This window comes from Coffea arabica, chromosome 9e (genome assembly GCF_036785885.1).
Source record: "Coffea arabica cultivar ET-39 chromosome 9e, Coffea Arabica ET-39 HiFi, whole genome shotgun sequence".
Lineage (NCBI taxonomy): Eukaryota > Viridiplantae > Streptophyta > Magnoliopsida > Gentianales > Rubiaceae > Coffea > Coffea arabica.
Genome location: NC_092327.1, coordinates 20,309,394 through 20,333,080, shown reverse-complemented (window position 1 = coordinate 20,333,080; position 23,687 = coordinate 20,309,394). Strand labels below are relative to the sequence as shown.

The window sequence follows — 23,687 nt, the reverse complement described above, 5'->3', positions numbered from 1 at the left end:
TAGAGGAACATGATAACCGTTCATTCTTATATTTCATCAGCCTACACGAGTGATTGAGACCAGCCACATTCTACATGATACATACAGAATGAAAAACAAAAATTTGACTTGGGTCTGAAAAATGTGTGCTTCAGAATTGAGGAATTACTGTATAATGGACATTTGCATTAAATGCTCTAGACGGCAAATCTGCTTTTGCTCATGAGCCAGGAAAAGAGATGGGACCATAGAGAAATCTTTTCTCCAGCAGCCCCTATAGGAGCACATCAAATGAAAGAAAAAGCAGAAATACAGGGAAGCACAGTCAACCTTGCAAGAAAATCCCAAAGGTGCTTAAACAAAAACAAACATTTCAGAAGTTTAAAAAGGAAATAAGTTTTTTGATGATAGAAAAGGTAAATTTGTGAAATGACTTGGAAAAATTCAGCAAATTTCAATCATTGATTCAGCATATCTGATATATTGACCAGCTTATCATAGAGAATCCGATCATCCCTCCCAGTGTTGCTCTCTAGAAGGGCACTTTGCACAAGTTCCTGGTCCGTAAAGTAAATTTGGTAAACGTAAACAAAATGTAGCATATAAACAGACTTCTAAATACAATTGCAAAAGAAACAAAAACCAACCTTTACATCTCTGTGCGAGAGGAACTTCCCCAAGTTATGGATGATAAATCTCATATCTTCAACCTGAAACAAGAAAGATACAGCATAAAATACAAGTTCCATGGTCAACGCATAAATGTACAAAACAATTGACAGCCACTTACCCTTATATACCCAACACGATTCCGGTCGAAAAATCTGAAAGCCTGCTTCAAAACAAAAAGGTTGACAAAATACAAGAAACATAGCAAGAGAAAATTGCAATAAACCCAACCACCAACAACAGAAATGCAGACAGAGTTTAGTGACATGCCTGCAACAGGTCCTTGTCAACTTTATTTCTTCCTTGATTGTTTATATCTGTCTTTCCAATTTTCTCCTCACTGCCTTGAACTAAATCAGGCTTTGTCTGTTGGGCAACAACATTAGCAGTATCCTTCTGATCTTTTGGACCAACAGCATCCTTTCTACTTTTCACATCAACATCCATCTTGCCAACTTGAGAATTTTTCTGCAAATGAAGCATATATGGTTGCAGCTATGTGAAAGCTAAATCAACAAAAGTATCTCCATGCTCTTCAGAAGAATCATATCATCCTTAAGAGACACCTTTTCCTAGATCATTTGATATCCTCCGGAAAGATTAGAAAAATTAATTACAAAGGTTACAAGCTATAAACATCGATAAATTCACAAAAGATATGCCAAGCCCTAATGAAACCATTTTCTCTTAGGAGCTAGCTAGCTTAAATCCGGGACTAGGATCTTTCCTAATTTAAGACCACGCTTATACAATTTTCTCCTCCAAGATATAAATCCAATGAAATGTTTTCTCTGTATTTCACGTATTCATATTTTCTCTTCAACAAAGATCATGTTGAAAAGTACAATAAAACCCAAGCATGCTTAACTGTTTTATCTGAAGGACCAAAAGTTACTCTCTGAAGAAAGCATACTTAAGAAAGCTCCAAAACTCCTAGAGAGACCATTACTCAGAGAGGCTAAAGTGGCTGCACGTTGCACGAGTTTTTCCAAAATAAAATAGCAAATGCATGTCCAATATCCAGTTTCACCAAAAATTGTTGGCTCATCAACTTTTCTGTGCTGAAACCAAGTTTTCAACTGTCACAATATTGCTTGCTGGGTCAGTAGTTATTTTATTCGCCAAAAAGTTTTGGGAGAACAGAACGTGGTCATTGATGATTCAACAGGAAAGAACACAGTGAAGAACAGCCCCCCAAGATTTGAACAATCCATGCCTATACAGAGAGCCTAACACAGACTAGAATGATAGCAGGCTGCAATTGACTTTTCCATACATGAAAACGCAGATACATGTTTCAAATCCACTTTCACTAATGAAATGGTGGCTCATTGAATTTTATCTGCTTAATACAGATAATAAAGCTGTTATGTCTTGGTTGTTGGATCAATAGCATCAATATTCATTTCTTTTGCCTGGAATTTAGAGGACGAGGTTATTGATGATTCCGAACTGGAGAACACAGTGAAAAATGGCTTTGCAAAGTTCCTACCTACAGTTAATGGCACCATCATGTCAACACCTTTATCCCAGGGCCCATTTGCATTCACACAAATCTCCTAGCAAAATTTCCAGAAACAGCATACCAGGACAATAATCTAATGCTCATCAAGACAATAATATGTAAATAAAAGAAAACAGTGATCCAGTGCATTCTCTCTCTTCAGCATAATCTCAACTCAGTCCAAAGCCACCATTTTGTCCATCATTTACACTGAAATATATGATATCCAAAGCCCAACTCATTATAAAGAAAAACGACTATTGAACTGACGCCTGCAATCTTCTCTAACTCAATAATAATTTCATATTCAACAAATCACAATAAGTTCGCTGAAAGCTAGAAAGTATATAAAACAGGATACACTAAAATAACCATCTAACAGAGGTGCTTCCCAACTGTAAGTTTCAGATGGAGAATAAATCCTATAATTTTGCACAAGAAACAAGTTAGAGACAACTTAGGAGCCCTATTAGCCCAACTTCGGTTGGGCAGCCCAAAAATTCATTCTGTTTTGGGCCCAGACCCATAACTAAGTTACTTCAATTTACTACTTCCAGCCTTTCTTAGTTAGGTGTAACAGTAAAGACTACTCTAGTCAGAAGCTTATGAATGAAGCTTTATTATTTAACTGACTAAGCTGATGTAACACTGATTTAAAATCAAACTAGTGCTGATATCCAATGTACATCACCTCTACAAAAGGTGATGCAACCCATTAAGAGAGGAGCTTGTTGGCAGAAGTACCATTTCAGATTTCACATTGGTGTTTAAACAATTTCTAGTAGGTCATTTCTTGCTTTTACTAAATGAAATTCCTAGATTCCATTTAGCCTATTCTCCCAAACTCACTTCATTTAGTTGTATCCTGAAAAAATAAGCTCTCTTCTCCAATCAGTTTTGATCCAAGAAGACAGCTGCATCAGTAACACCGTGTCAATTATAGTTAATTCCAAAGAAAGATGCATGCGCACATACTATACTGTTATCCTGTAAAAACCTCTACCAAATATCTACCCATTCTTACATCCCTTCTAGTTCTCATTGTCAAAATTCATGAACATGGGCCAAATAGTTATTGTTTGATAAATTTCTTTTTTCATTCAGATATACTATGGTGATTTATGTTGTCTACAACAGACAGAAACCAGATATCCCTCATCATTACAATTCCAACAACATTTATAGTACTCACCACAATCATTCCCAGGTTCCTTAAAAAATTCACCAATTTTTAAGCTGCACAGACCTCTTAAAACTGGGGACTTGTCCGATACCCACTTAAAACTCATATAGCATTAATACAGATACCAAAAGATTAGATTAGAAAGAGAACAAATTGAACCAGTCATTTGGAGAAATCAGAAAAATAAAGAAGCCTTGCCTCATTAGCCAAGTCATGCTGTGGGACATCTGAAAGTTCCTCCACTTCCTCAGGGTCTTCCTCTTCATTGGTTTCATTTTTCTTCACATCTTCTGTCACAAAAGGCGTAGTAGTCTCATTGACAATTGATCCTTTTCCCTCTGGACTTACTACCTCATCAGTTTCAGTTTTATTGAATTTAACATCTTCAATAGTGCCATCTCTTTTTTGTCGCCTGCCTGTTGGTTTCTCCTCACCTTTCTTTGTACAGTCTTCTTCCCTCTGTCTCTTCCTTTGGTTCCTCTTACTCACAAATCTAACCCGCAGTTTCTGGAATAGAAGTGGACAAAGTGGTTGTGAGAACTTAAAAAAAAAAAAAGACAAAAAGACAATAACACCAGCAATAAGCAATTGTCAATAAAGGATCAGAATGCCTTCAACCATACCTGAAGAAAAGTCAACAGCCGAGAACCCATTTCATATTGAAGCATCTCATACAGTGATTCAGCAAATAATGAAAGCTGAAATAAGCATGTAGTGATCAGGAAGGGCAAGCAGAAGTATCTCAATTCAGAGAAAGCAATACATGCTTAATGAAGCCCTTCTAAGAAGTGAAAAACAAAATATAATTCAGAACCCAATAACTAGAGAAGACCCACAAAATACCTCAAATGTTGATTCTTCAGTAGCCTTTTCGTTATAATCCAAAAGTGAATCCAGAGAGAGTGACAAGGACTGCAACTGCAGTTGAGGATTTTATAATTAAGTCAAACTGTGTGCTAAGACAGATTCAAAGAAAGAGGTAAATATGTGTAGTTACACACAAATATAGATATAAATATAACCATATTTTAATTTGGACCTACCTTTAAATCCTTGCTCCCTTTTGTTTGAATAATCAACCCAGGATGGCGAGGGGCCTCATCGCTGCTTCTCTTTTCCTTCAACTCTTTCTTGAGTTTGTTTGAGTCATCCTTTTCATCTCGACCTCTCCTCTCTTTCTCATCTTTCAAGTGTTCCCTTTCTTTTGCTTTTGCATGATCATCACCCTCAGGAATCTTTTGCCTGTCTATCCCTGTTTTGGACTCAGAAACATCTACTTGGTCAGCCCTCATCTCTATCTTTTTTTCTTGCTTCTCAGCATTCACAGCTTCTGTTTCTATTGTAGAGCTAATATAGTTTCCTATGTTCATATCAGTTGACTGTTTGCTGTTAATTCCTGAAGTTTGAGCCTCCTTAATTTGGTCCTCATTATTATCCTGAATCAACTTTTCATCCTTCACATTCCCTTTCTTAGTGCCAGCATCAGTGGCATCATTGTTGCCATCCTTAGCACTTGCCTTTTTTTTAGGCACCCTTCTAATTATTTTCTTCTTCACAGCTGTCTTTGCACCAGCACATTGGGCCACCATGGTATTGCCTCCATCTGGTTTAAAGCTTGCCTTGTCTTCAGCACACTCAAGTTCGTTCAAAGATTTTCCCTGAATCCCTTCAGGCATCAATTGACCATCTACTCTCTCTGCAGCTTTACCAACCACAACCTTTTTAATGATTTTCTTTCTCTTAAACGTTTTAATCTCTGAAACATTAGCAGATGAGCTATCCTGTTGACCGGGAACTTCTGGATCTGCAGGTTTCTCCCCACTATCTTTTCCACCCAGTAAATCAGCCTGTTTACCTGCTGTTTCCAGATTATCCTTTTTTGCAACTTTCTGTTTAACAACCTTCCTTACAATTTTCTTCTTTCCAGGCACTATGGTATCAACTGTCTGCATACTTTCTTGTTTATCCTCTTTCATAAGATCACTGCCACCTTGGACACTTTCAAGCCCTTCTTTATTCCTAACATTTTGGTCAGTCATTTGGCAGTCTTTCTCTGCCACATTCCCTTTATCATTGCTTCCATGTAGCTCGTCATTATGAACATGTGTTACCTCTCCAGACAATGAAGTTTCTTTGTTTTCATGTGGCAGGCCTTGTCCTTTGGCATCTTTCACATCCTCTACCTTATCTGAATGAGACCCTGAAAGCAGAAAGTCCAAAAGCATAAATACTATTACTAACAAGTTAACAAATTTTGGAAAAGGAAGCTTAAGATGTTGTACCTTGAGTGCCGGTCTTGTTTTCTCCAGATTTCTAATCCAAATAAGATTTTATTTAATCAGTTCAAAGCAATTATCTTCACGCTCAATTCTAATGCAAGCAAAAGTAAAAAGGAAAAAGACTAGAGTTCCAAAATAAGCAAGCAACAGAAAGCAAACAATTTGGCAGTGAGAGCTACAAATAGTGTCCTATGTCTTCTTAAGTCAGCTAGTCAATCCACACTATATAACCCTCAACTAATGCTATTTTACTGTAAATTTAGACCCTCCTTTTCGTTCTTTCTTTTCCTTTACAACCACCTACTCCCCCTCATTTAAATGACTCTTATCATTATAAGATGATTAACTAGTTATTAACTAGTTATTCACTTATCTTTTCAATTGACCTTCTCTAAATCCTCAATCTGTATTTACAGTCCTCCCAGAAACTTTTTCAACTTACACACCCCCACCTGAGAAGAGTGAGCTTTTTCTGCAAAAGAAAGTAGTCTATCAAGGCACCCATATTTTTAATTTCATTTGCCTCCTATCTTTATAATCTTTTAGGAAGTCAATTTGAGTATCTTTTTTCAAAAATTTTTTTAAAAAAAAGTATAGTTGATATCATTAATCTTCTATTAGGCATATCGTTGGTAGGAAGGGTTATCTGTAGTGGCATGACATGGCGTGACATCTATGGAAAGTCAACATAATTTTAGAACATGTAGGGAGGAGGTCTTTGTAATATGATAAACCTCGAGTTCATTGAAATTTACAAACAATTTATTCAGACCATTTGATGAGTGATAAAGGCTTTTGTCATTGTCCATATATGTAATAGAGATATCCTCATTCAGGCCAAAATAACACAATACAAAAAAAAAAAGGCAAAATGCCATGACCAAGCCACTTTGATATTATTCAACACAATCTTTCAAGAAATGATTCTTTCAGGATACTAAACCACACTGTTAAAGTGCAGAAAACATATATGAGCGTTCCAAGTTATTATAGCCATTAACCAGCACCAAGTGCGCTTCTTACTAATATAAGGGATGCACAATATCCCCCATGATTTACATGCTTATATTTTCTGTGGAGGAGGTGTTTTGCCTGCCCTCAGAAAGAGAGGATAACAATCAGAAATACAGAAGCATTGAAGCCCATAGAAGAAATCCCGAAGCCATACTCTACGTGTTTGACTGAGAAAATACCATAAAACAACTAATATTGTCCCTTTCAATTTTCATGTGCAAGAATTCATTCATGCATCAATGATCATTCCTTTTTAGCATCTCACATTTTCTTCCAACACACCCTTTGCTATGCTAACATCTCACTTGTAAGATGCAAACCAATTTCAGGTGATTGCATGGTAGATTATTCCTTCGAGCACTTAACCATTAAATGGTGCATCAGGACTTATTAGGGATTTAACAGCCCACTTCTTCTTGCCAGAACAAGAAAAAGGGTACCTAAAATGACAAGATATAGGCACTTTGACGCATTGTTTCCTACAAAACTACCTGAAAGGAAAAAGGTTCCCAAAAAACTAAGATTCGTGAAAATTAACATATTTAACCACTGCTTATAACTTCTCTATCTGTTTTTGTCTAGCCATATTTTACAGTGACAAATTTTGCCACTCCTTTGACATCCATCTTTTTCTATAGAAGGCTGAGATAAACAACCTTGCTGCAATGAAGATTAAAGAGATGAATACTCTAAAAAAAAGTTTGCACAAGCACGAAATGTAGATTAGAAGAAAAAAAAACTATAGATATAAAGAGGAAAGTGTCAAGAGAAATCAAAAGGGAAATAGATGATTCACCATACATGAATATGACGCGACTTAACTGGAACAAACTTTTTGCACAGAGGCTGTGCCACTTATAGCCCTCAAGCTGTAATTTGTACATATAGCAGGAGGAAAAATAAATGAAGGGAAAACCAGATTGGGGTTCAAACTGCAGGTGACTTGAATGAAGGAGCGTGAAAACAGAAAAAGAATTCCAGTATATTTAAAAGGAAGGTAACTTAAAAGACCTCAGCTTATAAACTATGTTTGCCTGATTACTTACACTTCAAGCTTTAGGGCTAACAAAACTGGGTCAAAATAATACCTCAGTAGAATCCAAACAAAGTCAAGGCAAGCATGTGTATAAAGTTCCTCAAATTTCAAAATCAGTTATGAGTTCAGCAACAATACAACCTTCCATGGCACAAGGATAGAGTTTTCTAGAACATGCATGTCATTTTCTTTGCATGGGACATAGTTTTCCAAAGGGCTTGAGCATTTAGAACCTTTTGAAACCTAGAGTGATTGTTATCAATGGCATCCATAGTCAAAACGAATAACCCAGGAGATTTTCCAAGGGAAAAGTAGGATTCAGAAAGCAGGCAATCTTGCAAATTTGGTGCCCTTAAGCAGCAGGTGAGGCAAGCAACTTAACTTGTGCCTATCTACGTAAAGTTGTTGATTTCAACAAAAATAATCCAACACTGTCAGATGGGGACTTCTGTAATAGCACATTTTTCTCTTTTATTTTCACAGTACTGTCGACTTTGATCACCACTGGTAACCATGCATTATCAACTAGTACCAATAAGCTACTAGTTTGCCATTATACTTTCATATCCATTTAAGGTTAATGTTATATTTGGTATTCAATATACAAAGAATTTCTTAGCATCTTCTTGTTGCAATCTAGTTGTTAGAATTTGGTCCCATATTTTCCAGCAATAGCTTGCAATTTAAATATTATTCTTTTCATTTTCCTTTCCTTTTTTGTTTTGCGCCAGGAAGGGGGGGAGGGGGTTTCCTATAAATATGTCATTCCTCTTCCTTCTTGCTAACAAAACTAGTGCCGCCATCCTTTGCCCTTTTCCACCTCTGGCACGTTGGGTAATTAGTTGCCCATGAACTGGCTCAGACTTTTGCACCCATATCCTTTCCACGTAAAAAATTAACAGATGATGACCAAGAGTGGTCCACAATTTACCTCCCAGCAATGGCTCCACCACATTTTAGACAAATTGAAGCCAAATTTGAAGAACTCAAAATCCACAGTCGATTTCCATGGATAACAACCACAAATACACAAATCTAGACATAAAAGCAAAAAACTCGGACTGAACCCCCATCTACGTATTGGAACCCCAAATGGCAAGTTTTAGATACCAATATATTCCTTCAGATGTGTGGATAGTAGACTTAAAAATATCACTTCAAACATATCTAACAAAGAACCACCACCATTTCCTCCACCATCACACGCCTCCACACCTCATGGCTGCCGCTGCAACTAGGACGATTCAACTATTTGGTGGAAAGAGAATGAGAGATTCAAGGGCTGGGGAAAATTAACGATAATAATTCTGCAAAAAGAAGAGGGGGGGGGACCAACAAGAAGAAACTACTTCCTAATTAAATTGACAGAGACTATATAAAGATAAACTATACAAAAAATCTGCATGGATTAGAACATCTGAAGAAGAATTATACAACTGCGTCTATGGGAAAGGGGAAGAGAAGACAATAGAAGTGGAGAATCGACAGCTTTGATGGTGCAGAAAAATGTTCACTAAGCATTAACGAGGAGAGTACAAATTCATCAAGAATAATAACATCTAGGATTCCGAAATCACAAGAGAAATAAAATTGAAATCTAAGTCATTAAATGAAGGAAGCTACTGCTGCAGAATACCCTAAATGAACTAGTTGCCTATGCATACCCCCGCCATTAAAATAAAAATCATTCAAAAATACTGCAACACTAGAGCTAAATCTAACCCCTAAATAGAACTTCCGAATATTAAAGAAAATCCTAAGCAATTGATTATCGAAAAATATCAAGGATTTCAGATGCTCCTGCATGAGCTGACAATAGAGGGGACTGGACATATAACAGATGAACGAGAAGTTAAGGTTGTTCACTTCATGAGTGAATATGCCAATATTATTTACTATCCCAGTCACGAGTCCTCCCAGGACACATATTCCTTTACCTCAACCCCAAAGTGAATTATATTAACCCCAACACAACATTAAATCTTTACAGGATAGATATTCCCCAATCAGTCATCCCATGTGAAAACAACCAACTAAATAAGGGACAAAATACAATTACTAATTCAATCCCATCTCATCCCATGAACCAAATAAGCCTCATTGTTGTCATGCTCTAGTAACTGTCTCTCAAGTCCAACTAAGCCTAACAGGAAAAACATAAACCAGCCAAACAACCAACTTCATACTATAAGACAGTAAGATCAGCCAAAAGAACAAAAGCATAAAAAATCAGAAACTTTACAAAATTATCTCCAGATATTGAACAATAAAACTGTAAAAAATTACTTCAAGCAAGAGCAAGAAAACCAGACCTGTTTTCTGAGGGTTTGCAGCTGCTCTCTCTCAAAGAAAGTCTTTTTGTGAGCCAGCCACTGGTCTCGCCAAGCATCCAATGAAGGGAGACATTCAGATAGATCAGGAACATACAGTACAGTGACCTCTTTATGACTGAAAATCCCATCCTTTCCTACCCTGTCATAGTGTATCTGCAAAGTCATGGAAATTCAGCTCCTATATAAGCTGCAGAGCAGAGAAAGGTAGAAACAGAAAATGATGTCTGAACAAGACATGAAAATACCAATAGTCTTTATCATGGAAAAATGCAACAAAGAAAGCAAGGTGCTCAAGTAAGCTGAAAGAAATTGATTCCATTACAATGTCTTAAGGTCAAAAACCATGTCAAGTGCTCAAATATATCACTATACAAAACCCCAAACAAATGCACATGAAGCAAAAATAGCAAACAAGTGACATGGATTTAAAAAAAAGTTAATGTTAATATCAACGCCAAGATAAGATGTGAAAATTATCAGCAGAAAACATTCAAGGGGCCATTTGGTAGAAGTTCGTATTTTGCTGTTCCTGTTCTTTGCTATGGAAGAAACAGAACACTTGTTTTGTCTATAAAGAAAAAAAACCATAAATATATTTGGTTTGTAAACCATTTAAAAACCTAAATGTGCATGGTTTTTCAAAAAAAAAATTAAAGTTAACCCAATCTTGGCTAGAAACCCATTTTGAAAAATGGGCCAACATGAGCCACGTGTAATATTTGGACGGCTCGAGTTTGCACCAGTGAGAGATTTTTCCTTTGTGTTGGGCTTGGGCTGGTCGAGCACCAACTAAATAAGCCCAAATGATTGGATTAACGGTGCCAAAATGGGTTCAGGCCAGGCCAAACTAGGAAGAACGGTGTGGGGAGGAACAAGAAAAGGTAGGGAGGGATAATGGATGGTGATTGAATGAAGATGAAATAAAACAATTTACAACCTTGATTTATTTGTTGTCTATTTCGGGCATCTTCTAAACAGGTAACAACAACATTTTTGGCATTTCAAGAACAGAGGCTCATTTTCATAAACATCTGTTTTTTGGTAATAACACGAAAAATTTCAGCAAACACTGTTTTTTGTTTGTTTGTTAAATTTTACAAATAAAAACAGAAAAAAATAAAACATAAACATTACCAAATGGCCCCTTAAAGATTGAATCAATAATTTTTGAAACACAGAAACTTTCCGATTAGTATTACTGATTACAAAGTGAATCATGAACTTCAGCAGTTCTTTCAATAATACAAAATCCAAACCACAATGGTAGAATAAAACTTTAGAGGATTTTGGAACTGACAATGGTAACCTTTGCAGGAAACCAAAAGCTTTACTGACAAAAGGGAAAAACAGCTTACTAAATAACTTCCTTGGGGCCCAGAGAATAAAGTATAAACACACCAAATATAAAGGGAACCACAATGAAGACAACATCAACAAGCCAGATGAGCAAAATCTAAAATGCCTATGGTTTCCCTGCAAGTTTTAACCCTAAAAGGAACTTATGGGCACATCAGAAACCTCCTCAAATAAATCAATATACTTTAGAGAAAAAAAAATCAGGTGAGGAAAGGAAAAGACGTGTACCTCAAGAAAACGATTCCAGCTCTTGCAATTTTTCAAGTCAAGATGAGCCACATCCTTTGCATATCTAGGAGCCAGTTTTGCATTAGTGTAAACAAGATATGTAACAGAATCTTATAACCAAAGAAATTTATATTGAAAAAGCATACCTAAGAACTGTTCGAACCAAAGAAGAGTCATCAACAGATGGATCTCCGCCATCAGTAGAATCCCAGCGGCCTCCAATTGCCATCAAAGAGTTATCCCTTCTAAGAACAGCAAATCTGAGCATATTGCAGAAATGTGGTATGCGATCTTCATAGCTTCTTCCAGATGAGAGCTCTTCTAAAGCATTTTGGCTTAGACCGCTCATCAAAATCATCTAAAACAGAGAAAAGAAACTACACGTGATGCGTATAATGTACATATTAGAAGTTATTTCAAGGAAAAGATCATATCAGATTCCATTAAATCCTCAAAAATCTTAAACATAATGGAGAGTATTGAGTAGATCGTGCAAAGCCACCTGGACCTCGACTTGTCAAATGCTCACCAGGATTAACTTTAATTAAGCTCGAGTTAAAACAGCTCAAACAGCAATTACAGCTGAATTTGATGCCAAAAATAATATTATCAAGTGCTCGCTAAGCAATCATGTCCATCATTTTTTATGACATACTTATACAACAAAAAAATATCTGCTCTCCACTAATTAAAATGTGTCACCTCAATCCAAGTTTCATGTAAAGTGGCACAAGCCATCCCAAGACACGGCTGTTGAAAACAGGTAAACTTTGTACTTTCAAAATCATTCTTACAAACCTTGAAAGGAAGGGAATGAAATTCACATTACAACATGGGGAGAAAAAAATAAATAATAAATAAAGGGACAAAGCTAACTGTAATTCCATGTTAGTAATAGTCTGCATGTATTCTTCTGGTTAGTTTTTATTAATTCTCATTCTTCTGGTTAGTTTTTATTAATTCTCGTTATGAAAAATTGATTTCATAGTTTATTGCTGTCTTTGAAATCTACGTCAGCTAAAATCTTTTCAACAGAAATTTCCTTTTATGGGATAAATTAGATAGCTTCGATAAATGAGACTACCAAGTTGGTCTTCAGTACTACACTAAACTAATTAACTCAAAACTAATCTCATCTTAGAGTGTCTACCATTAAAAATTGATTGGGCTCAAGCTCGAAGCAATTTGAGCCAATCAAGACCTAAAGTGACGTTTGAACTTGAGGTTGCCTGATGCACCATTAAGTTAAAGAAAGCAAGCAACAACATAAAAACTGACCTTGGAATTCCACACCGTACTTCCGTGCTCTGATTTTGACAGATCACAAGTAGGCAGTCCAGAAAGCAATACCTTGCGTTCAACCGCAGCATCATCTTCAACAAAGTCATGCTCAAAGCTGTTCAAGTAACAGTGATACAAGTTAACCAACAAATTAGTAGTTTAATGAAAAAAAACTATTCAATTAGCTAGCTAAACTTGGCATGGCATAGAGTTCCAGAAACAAAAGTTTTAAGCCAAAAGACAAAAACAACACTAGTTGGCCAGCTAAACTTGATTGAAAACTTAGTAGTCACAGTCAGATGCAGTGATTTCATTATTTTCAAGAAAACCATACTCCTCCCTAAATTGAGAAACAAGAAAATAAACAAAGACATCCAGTTCCCAACCAATATATCAAGATATGATACAGTAGAAAAATGTTGTTAATTTTGAGAGAGAAAGAAATGTGTAATTAAGCAGGGTACCTGACAGGAGTGTACAAAGAAAGCTTCACATTCACCTTTGGCCAATTAACAACCACCTACAGCCAATAAAAGCATGAATTATAACATATAATGCTGAAGTTATCTATTAGTCCTCCAAGATGAGATGGGAAGACCTTTGAACATTCTGGTGATACAAAAAGCCGGGGGTATCGTTTAGCCAGTGACAAATAATCCCTCTCTACTTCTACCAACCTAGAAGAATAAACCTACAAAGACAATATAAATGTATCAAGTTACAGCATCAATAAACACAAAATTCACATATCTAATAATTAACATCAAAAATAAAATTAGAGAGAAATTAATAATTCTTCTACAGATGACGTCACTTCAATTTTAAAGAGGAATTATCCAATGACAAATAACTAATCTTAAATTCATGGCAGCCACCTTGTCTAACTCCCCAAGAAATGCCCCAGGGAAAAAAGCAAGCAAAGCTTATAGTTCATCCTATAGCTTCCCTAAGAGCAAATCATATAAATGATGAATAAAATATCTATGAGAAATACTGAACTATGTGCGAAAAAAAGCCTTGCAAGGCAGAGACTGAGAAAGGATGTCCACAATATAAAAGGAAAAAGTGTAAGGAGCCTGAACAAGCACAGTACCAGAACATGAGAAATTTGAAAAAGGGGATGTGCTGCAGAAAGCCTGGGCAAACAGGAAGCAGGCAGGATATCCACAATAGAAAAGGAGAAAGTAATGTAGCCAGAACAAGCACAGCACAAAAATACAAGAAGTTTGCCAAAGTGAACAAGCAGAGCAGAAGGAAGGTAACGGTGAACAACCAGTTTCCTAATTGAGTTAAGGTAGTGAATTTGAGAAAGCTGTGCCTTCAAGATTCTTAGCCCTGGATAACAGGAAGGAGATCCCTCTTAAAGAAAGAAGTCCTGACAATCATTCTTCTGCCAAGCTCGTGTAGCCATTTTACCTTGCAAACGTAATCTCTCCTTTTCTCTTTAGGAGGTGAATGACGCCTTCAGCATGATAGAACACCAAGTTAGTTGGCTGCAAGATACACTAGCAGCTAAAGACACATAACTATAGTAGAAGACAAAAAACAAGATCCACCTATGCAGAGCTTCATGACGTGGAGATTCTTGTCGTGAAGGTCTACCATCTTTTGTCAAGGATGTACCTCGACGCTCCTTTGAGAGTCTCGCAGGAGTTCGCTCACGTTTAACTGTTATTTCATGTTTGCGATGTTGTTCTCGTTCTCTTTCCTTCTCCCTACGCTCAATAAAAAGCTGCCTTTCACGCTCCCTATCCCGCTCCCGTTTCCTTTCTCGTTCCCGTTCTCGATCACGCTCTTGCTCTCGCTCTCGTTGCCATTCTTGTTCCCATTCTTTTTCCCTTTCTCTATCTTTCTCTCGCTCACGTGAATAATCCCTATGATGTTCTTTGCCCCTTCGTTCAAGCTCCCTTTGATATGCAACCCTATCATCTTTATGATCATTAATCATTGGATGAGCACCACGCAACAACATAGTATTTGGATAATCCGAATCTATGGACATGCCTTGAAGCCGCTTCCCTGTTCCATAATCCCTTCCAGGAGGCAGGCTTACTCCATAGCCAGGATCTAAAGAACCCTGAACAAACTTGAGATCATCCACATTTCTGTGAGGTCCTGCTCCTAAGATTGATGAAGAATGATTTTTTCCGTAGGATGAACCACTTAACATTGATAAACTGTGAGGATCAGGATCCATTCTCCCACCATAAGCAATAGGATCTTGAATTGGATAATGATCCTCAGCTGAACGATGAAGAGTGTTGCCCCTTGCAGCAAGGAAATCAGCTTGTCTGCCAGAAATTTGTTTCTACTCAGTGCAGTCGGATATTGTGTCATCTAAGGAAGCAGCACGTGGATGCATTGTGCAGACGTATTATGCGATTAAAGATAACTTTTCTCATTGCATATACATTAACAAAGAAAAATCAGAATGGCATTTCAGACGCCAACAAATATCCACTACTCCCATCAACAGCAACTATATATCATTGCCGAACCAGTTATACTTGACACCAAAGATAACATACCTAGAATTTCCACCAAGGGAAGTAGATGTTAGTGACTGGGTTTTCAGCACTGATTCTTGCCTTAGCATTGATTGTTGTTCCGTGCGTTCATATATCTCAGGCTGTACAGAACCAAAGTTAATGTACAGCATGTACTAATCTATATAAACAAAAGAGATACTATGCATAATGCAATTCCTCAGTCCACACATGAATGTCAAACAATCTCCATGAAAGAGTTGATGTGTTTAGCATTGAAGGGTAGCATTTATCCAAGGATTACAAAGATTTCAAAGTTCATATGGACCAATGCTCAAGATGATAGCTCAAGAAGTGCGAAAATTTGAAATTTTGAACCAAAAGTGAAAAGCATTCCTTAATTAAACACAACTGACTATTTCGAGATGATTCATCACACTTTTGGTGTAAAAGAGGAAGGCTTAGGAGACACTTTCAAGTCCCTAGGAGATAATTATAGCATTCCCTAGGAGACACTTTCTTTTGGTGTAAAAGAGGAAAGCTTTCAAGTCCGTGTCAGAAGGCAAGTTACATTTATTGCCACAAAATATGCTGTGAGGAAAATTCAGTAATACACTTTAACAGAAGGTATGTTATGTTTATAAAGCACCTAGAGGTGCAACTCAAGTTACATATGCATTCATGTTAGTACACTGTGCCGTGTTTATCAGATAACTGTGCAAAAGATCAACTGTCAGTAGAAAAACTGTACTCAATCAGTAGGGTAGCAACATGCTACTTCAAAAAAATAAACGACCTATAAAGGACAATTGCCACAAAATGTACCATGCAACAAAATCCATTTACTATCTCAATACATAAAAAGGTAATAAGAAAAACATAAGGTAACTAAAAGCATTACTGGCTACCTGATGCTTATGAACAAAGGCAACTGATTCAGCATATCTAGAAGCAGGTTCACTCGGCAATTCCCTTCCTATATAAATGCTATGCCGATCACCATATTGGTGCCTATCCCCAGGTGTGTAATCAGAAACTCTATCTGAATACAACTGATCAACTTTATGGCCAAATGCATGGCCAGATGAAGACACATAGTCACCAGAAGTGAATTTAGGTGAGTCTGCCATAGATGAGTTAAAACCCCTACGACCTTCCAATAGAGATGGAAGGGATCCTTTAGCACTGATCTTGGGGGCCTGCAAAATAAATATCAAGAACCATAATGAACTACAGGTAGTTTTGTTTTTCAAGAAAGCACAAGTTGCCAAATACAGAAATTTTGGCATCTAACCACAGAATGAACAGAGCTCAGAACACTGGTAACAATAAAGTTGTCATTATTAAGTAGTTGAGAATACAGATATTCCTCATAGTGCCATACTTTATTTCTTTTTTCATATCTTTTTTCATTTTCCTTTTTGCAATTCTCCTCCCTCCCACCAATTCCTCATAGTGCTATACTTTATTTTCAGAACCCACACAATCCACCCCCTTTGAAATCCAGCATTCTTGCTTACCACAGCTAAGACAGAAAAGCCAATTAAAACTATAGATCGCCCACTCAACCCGTTTCCTTGTTGGGAAGGAGAAGAGGCACAGTCCTGTAGGGAGACCAACAACCAGATTAGTAAGGTGTATCGGGCCTTTAGTAGATTGAAGGTGGAGGATCAGTTTTTGCCAAGGTAGATGCAGGATAGTTTGGGGAATATGCAGAAGAAAGCAGCAATAAAGTTATTGGGAATAATGTCAAATACATGCACACAGGATATGGGGTCTGGACAGGTGAAGTTGCTAATTTATTAGAGAAAACAGAAGGTGCTGCAGTAAGTTAGATGAAATTTAGATGCCGGATGGGGTTGTTAGGAGAGTTTCTTTAGCTGGAAAATGAACAAAAAAAGGCCAACTCTATTTATTCTTATTTACAACATTTTTGAAAACCAACATATGTCTCCCTCAGCTTACCCATAAAGCATTTACCCAACAACTAAAATTATCTTGAGTCCAACATTGTATCTGTTTTGAAAGTTCGGTGGCTGATTTGAAACCTTACATAGTTTAGTAGTCAAAAATACAAGCAAGCAATACCCTTTTATATTTCTTTCCCTTATTCAAAATAAAAGAATGCCTAAGCCAAAGATGAAAGAAAATTGTGCCTTCCCAACACATCAGTGAAGATAATCAGTAAAAATCGAAGTTTTTTAGCTTGCAAATTTATTGTCTTCGAATACATCTCCTAGCAAAGCTTCAATTTTTCCAGCTTTCCAATGCTATCCAAACTTCATCAATAATACAAGTCTGATCCTATGCAAGCATAAAGCCTTAAGATGAAATCTAAATTGAATCAAACAGGCCACTGTCACTACAAGTAACTTGTACTTCAGAAAGATTTTCTTACATGATCATTATGGAATCTTTGCTATAACATTGGATTATATTTAGGCACCCTTGAGAGGCCAGCAGTTAGCAACAGATAGAAGCAACACTAAGGTGCAAAAGCTATTAAAGCAGGAGTAACCTAGTCAAGATTCAACTGAAGCTAGCTATCCATATTTGGGGACAGTTCCTTATCCTCCTTTCAGCACCTAGCTACACAAGGAGTGAAACTTAAAACTCTTTTAGCTATTGTTCAGTGTTAAGACACTATTGATGTCCTGGATATTTATCAAAATTGCTAAAAATTATGTTTAATTAGAACACATAGCCAGGGCCCAAATAGGCAATAGATTTATCTGTAAGTAGACTGTTTGGCGCACTTATAACACCTGAAGTTTCAGAAAATCATGGGCTAATTTCAGAAACCTCCCTCAAGATTTATGATAATTTCACTCAGCATCCGTCTAAATTCAAATATTACAGTGACCTCCCTTCATGGCTCAAAATGACTAATGACCTTCCCAAAAGAATTAGAATCATCGTGTGCAAAAAATGTGGCCACAGTTTTCTTTAAAAAGGAAACCCATTTAAAAAAAAAAAAAGCAGCAGAAATGTCAAATGTCTATCCAAACTTAAATAACTTACCAACAAGTATCTCCCTGCCATTAAATAGCCCTATTACCATCAATGTTACTTCTTCCCCACAACTTCAACTCATCTTTTTTGCCTGTCTCCAATCCTTCCCCATATTCCTAACCTCCATATCTCACAAATTCCAATATCAATCATGCTTCTTAATCCACCCATCTTTCATTCTTTTCATTCATCCTACTGTTTTCCCCCACCAAAGTTTAATAAATAATTACAAACATAAATATACGATAGTAAACGTGCCAAAGGAATATGGAGAATGCGATTAAGGCTTAGACAAGGCAGAACGTTTGAGATGAGGAGAAAAAATATATATTCATTGAATAGTTTTGTTTAAAACACTAAAAAAAAATCCTTAAGGGCAATTTCAGATATGAATATGGTTTTTTCTGGTCAAATCAGCCAAATGAAACACAAAGCTACTATTCAGGGGAGGTGAGTATAATTTTTGAAACATGGTCAGAGCTAGCTGTCATTGTCGTAAACCTCAAGAGAGGTTTCTGAAATTATCCCTTAAACTATTCCTGTGACTGGCTACTAAGTCCTGTGGGTCAGTGAAATGGAATGGATTCATGAGCATTTCAGACTTGCATATTAGGTATTCAACTTTTTGTTTATATCTTTAAATGTACTTTGGTATTCCATCGCCCCACATCTTTTACTGGCAAACTGTTTCTTCCTTTTGGTGCCAGAATTCAGTTGCTGTAAGTAATTTAATTCAAAGGTCAAACTATGAAGCGGATGAACAACTATGGTCCATAAACCAATATCCATTTGAACTACAAACCAAATAGATTAGGGAACACAATAAACTCATCTCCATATCAGGGTCTACAATTCCGGTTCCATCCTCATAGGCAATTTCAGATATGAATATGGTTTTTTCTGGTCACATCAGCCAAATGAAACACAAAGCTACTATTCAGGGGAGGTGAGTATAATTTTTGAAACATGGTCAGAGCTAGCTGTCATTGTCGTAAACCTCAAGAGAGGTTTCTGAAATTATCCCTTAAACTATTCCTGTGACTGGCTACTAAGTCCTGTGGGTCAGTGAAATGGAATGGATTCATGAGCATTTCAGACTTGCATATTAGGCGTTCAACTTTTTGTTTATATCTTTAAACGTACTTTGGTATTCCATCATCCCACATCTTTTACTGAAAAACTGTTTCTTCTTCTTTGATGCCAGAATTCAGTTGCCGTAAGTAATTTAATTCAAACATCACACTATGAAGCGGATGAACAACTATGATCTATAAACCAATATCCATTTGAACTGTAGACCAAGTCGATTAGGGAACACAATAAACTCATCTTCATATCAGGGTCTATAATTCCAGTTCCAAATATGGGCACAAATCAAATGCATTATGAATACCCATTATATCAATTAAATCACTATTCGCACCTTCTACAACTTCTTATTCCACTATAATGCTATAACACTTTAATGTCAAAGTTCACTCACAAAGTCTATGTAAAAAGCATAACAAAACATGTTTCCTTTTTTTCCTCACAAAATACTGGAAACAAGTACAGCAACAGTTCAATCTTCGTCAACCCAAACACCTTCTAAGAAAAACAACTATTGCTTTCTTAAAATCATGGAAAGCCTACTAAAGTAAAAGAAATAGTAAAAACTACAAAAGTTTAACCTGTTGATCTGCCGAACTATATACAGAACTATACTGCCTTGCACCATAATTTTGTGGCCCAGCAGAGAGATGAGAATGTCCTCTATATCCACCCATATCTCCTTCCTGTGGACCTCCTAACATAGATGAATGCCGTGAAACCACAGATGGCTGCAACATTCCTTCAGGCCTTCCACCAGGAGGCCCATGGTAACCAGGCCCCAACTAAATCACAAAGAAATGAAATTCATACACAAACATCCCATCAAATCCTGCATAAAGTGCAATCTTTGAAGCACGACAGGTGAAATCAAGGGAAAATGAAATTATAATAAAGTCCTTGCTTTCGAGGAAATGTTAGTCCACTCATTTATTTGTTAATGGCACTCCCTTTGACATTCTGGCCTGAGCTAGACCAAATACCCCTATGCTCCAGGGAATTTACAACCACACCTTTGAATGAAGTTTGTAATCAAAACGAATAGTAATGCCATTTTATCCTTTCACATGAGTGAAAGAGTCAAGTGGACTGCCATCAATAAATAAAGCTGATACAGCTGCAAATCATTATGAAGGGCACGAATTGTCAAAATGGACAAGTTCATGTGCAAGAACTTACTAATTCATGTACATAAACATAACAGATTCTAAAACAGAATCTATTTCCACCATATACAATGAAGGCCACTAATAAAACATACAAGAATTACGCACTCTTTATTAAACTGCTCACCAAGCAAGGCACTTTAAAACATTTTACCCTAAATAAAAATGGAAAGACACAACCAAACAATTATAGAAGAGAAGAAAAACACACATTTTGGGTATAGGCGGATTGAGAAGGGTAGGGTTGCTGCTGCTGCTGCGGCTGCTGTTGACCATATGAATTATTCCCACGAGATGAATACATTTTTCACCTCACAATATACTGCAATCAATGATTACAATTATCACAATCAAAACTTGCACAAAATTCAAATAAAGTAACGCTTAAAAATCTCTTATCAACGAAATTCCAAAATTGAAATTGAAAATTTTTAAAAAAATGGCAAAATCAGAAACCTAGCGTCACGCAAGTCGCTTGCCTACATACGTTATATATACGTATAAATCTACATAGAGAGAGGGGAAAAGCTTACGATTGTCCGCGAGGAGGTTCAGAGAGGCAACTGGTAGACTTTATCGATGGTGCCCCTTTATGAGGGTTATTAACTTATTATGATAATAGGGCTTAAAGGGGTTAGAAATGGTTTGCACATGACGCAAAAAGATTGACTTTTTCTTTTTCTATTTTTCTGATAAGAAACCACAGAGGATTTCAACTGGGCGAGTAGGGTAAAATGACTACAACAGTCCCCCGGTTTCACAAAAATTACCTTTTTTTTTTCCTGATGAAGATTTCAATGTTCAAATGAGCAGGCAACGAAAATACCACCATAATCTGTAGGCTTCCACCAAAATTATATTATGGTCCCCATATGTTTAAAAAATATCAAGTAAGCCATTAAATATTCATCCAATTTGTTCTAATGTAACTTATGCATTGTTCTTACGATTTAACTTTGTCCTAAATTTGTGTTACATACCAAAAATATTAAGAAAAATTCTGTTCATCTTCCAAGTTTGACCTAATCAGTGGAAAAGAATAAAATCATATTTTTGGGGCCTGGCTATGTGAAATCTATGTATTTGCTAGTGCATGATTATTTGCCCATTTTTAGATGTTTGGAGTAGTAGAACTACACATGTTAACCTTCTTAGAAATTCTTTAGTAGAGATGGAAAGTTTTGTCTTATGTGATAGGCAAATCAGTAATAAGTGACAAGATAAAAGTGTGAACAAGGAAGAATGAACAAGCATGGTTCAAATTGAAATCATGTTATTGATTGTAAGTCGCAAGTAGTTACTGAGGATAACCGTCTTTCATCTTCAAATTGAACCTCATGCTTTTGTGGTTGTGTGACAACCCCACTTTCCCCTAGGGACGTACCTTTGGATTTAGCAGACCGTCTGCCTAACTCTCGCCCGGATTCACTCACAACTCTTAGAAACACAAATCATAACTTCAAGAGAAAGAGAAACAACAACAATTAAACTTAACATATATACATTTGATTACTGCGAATATCCATACAGACCCAAAATTAACAAAGGATTCAATCTCAAACTGAGACACTAACTCTAGAAGAACACTAGTATTACTACAAAAGTCAAGGGGTCTAGACAAAATCTCTGCCTTCTCTCAATCACACGCCCTTACTCTCGCGCCCCCTATAAGGAAAACAAACTAATGGGGTGAGGCAAAATTCAGTGAGATTCCAAAAAACATGTAAACAAAGTAGCAATCTCAAAGCAAGTAAGAAAATAGTAATTAGGCAAATCAATAGCAAGCAAGCAAGGGACAATTAGCACTTTCAAGTGGAAGGATATAGTTTCTCTCGCATTGGCCGCTTGTCTTGCAACCGCTGACACTCCGTCAACTTTGAAATACAATATCAAGATCCAGTAGAACACTACTTCACACCAATCTCCATCCACCGATCATCCCCCTTTACAAGGCCCGCACACCAAACAAGTAATAAGTGGGGTAATACTCGAGTATACCAGAGCGAGTAGTAAGATACAGGATCCATGGTTCATCGGTCACTTCGACCAAGTCCTTACTGGTTCAATTTGACCAACTAACCAATGGGGTTTTGTGAGGACCCGGATTTTTATTTTCTTACTTTTATATTATTTTAAGGACTTAATTAATTATTTATTCACCCGTTTACTCTGAATAATTTATTTCATTCATTTTAAAACCCATTTGTATGCAAAAATGTCTCTTTTATATTTTTAAAACATTCCGTTTACGAATTTAATTTTTCTACGGCTCGTTTAGCGAGAAATAGCGAATACACGTTTTTCGAGACAATATTCGATTCGAGAGTGCAATAGTCTTGGAGATTTGAGAACTCATGTTTTGTTCTTAAAATAGTTATTTTTATAATTATTTACCCTAGAATTAGTTAATTATATCATCGTTACATGAATTTCTTTTAAATTCCGTTTTATCACGCGCGAATCGGAAGTTCGGGTTAAATCGAGCCGAAACGGCTAAGTGGAGATTTGAGAAACTTATACTAGACTACTAAGGGTGAATAATTATAGTGTTAAAGGAATTACATTGAAGATTTAGTGCACAAGTGAAACAAATTCGAGAGAAAACGGCGATACGAAACTCGCGCGCGCACTATTCCTAGTTGACTTTTGTAGGATTTTTTTGCCACAAATCCCTCAAGCTTCCAAGAGAAGCTTCACAACACCAACCACACTCTCTCTCCTCTCCATCTTGGTCGGCCAAACCCTCAAGGGAAGAAGGAAGAAAGCTCACCATTTTTACTCCAAATTCTTGCTACCATTTCACCTCAAATTTTTCTTGCAACTCGCATATCATGTGGCGACTCCACCTCCCCTTAGGGTGTACTCTAGGATTTAGCGAGTCGCCTGCCCAACTCTCGTCAAGACTCACTCACTCGTATTTCGAGATTGTAAGGATCGAAGACAACCTAAGAGGGGAGGTGAATTAGGTGGTTTGAAAAATTAGCCAAGATATGAGTCACTTTATGAGAACTTGCCCTCTTTTTCTAATGGACCACACAAAAGAGCAATTGATGAGAAAGCATAAGTGCTTGG

The 23,687-nt window shown here is 36.8% G+C and overlaps 1 protein-coding gene across 5 annotated transcripts; it reads right to left on the bottom strand.

Annotated features, from left to right (window-relative positions):
- Positions 1-21,409, bottom strand: LOC113709510 (protein SHORT ROOT IN SALT MEDIUM 1). Of its 5 annotated transcripts, XM_072066101.1 has the most exons (23): positions 21,149-21,376; positions 20,827-20,937; positions 20,031-20,234; positions 16,869-16,952; positions 16,257-16,547; positions 15,391-15,491; positions 14,419-15,153; positions 14,279-14,324; positions 13,461-13,553; positions 13,327-13,382; positions 12,860-12,977; positions 11,728-11,939; positions 11,582-11,645; positions 9,977-10,150; positions 5,618-5,648; positions 4,379-5,535; positions 4,179-4,253; positions 3,959-4,033; positions 3,534-3,842; positions 919-1,116; positions 770-811; positions 627-689; positions 1-536 (listed from the first exon to the last, which is right to left on the bottom strand). In XM_072066101.1, exons 2-23 carry the CDS (start codon positions 20,917-20,919, stop codon positions 438-440), a joined length of 4,320 nt encoding a protein of 1,439 aa, XP_071922202.1. In that variant the 5' UTR covers positions 20,920-20,937; positions 21,149-21,376; the 3' UTR covers positions 1-437. The 5 variants fall into 5 exon arrangements, with proteins under 5 accessions (XP_071922202.1, XP_027088085.1, XP_071922203.1 ...); XM_027232284.2 differs by lacking the exon at positions 16,869-16,952 and having other exon boundaries at positions 21,149-21,409; XM_072066102.1 differs by lacking the exon at positions 21,149-21,376 and having other exon boundaries at positions 20,031-20,281.
- Between the last annotated feature and the right edge of the window lie 2,278 nt (positions 21,410-23,687).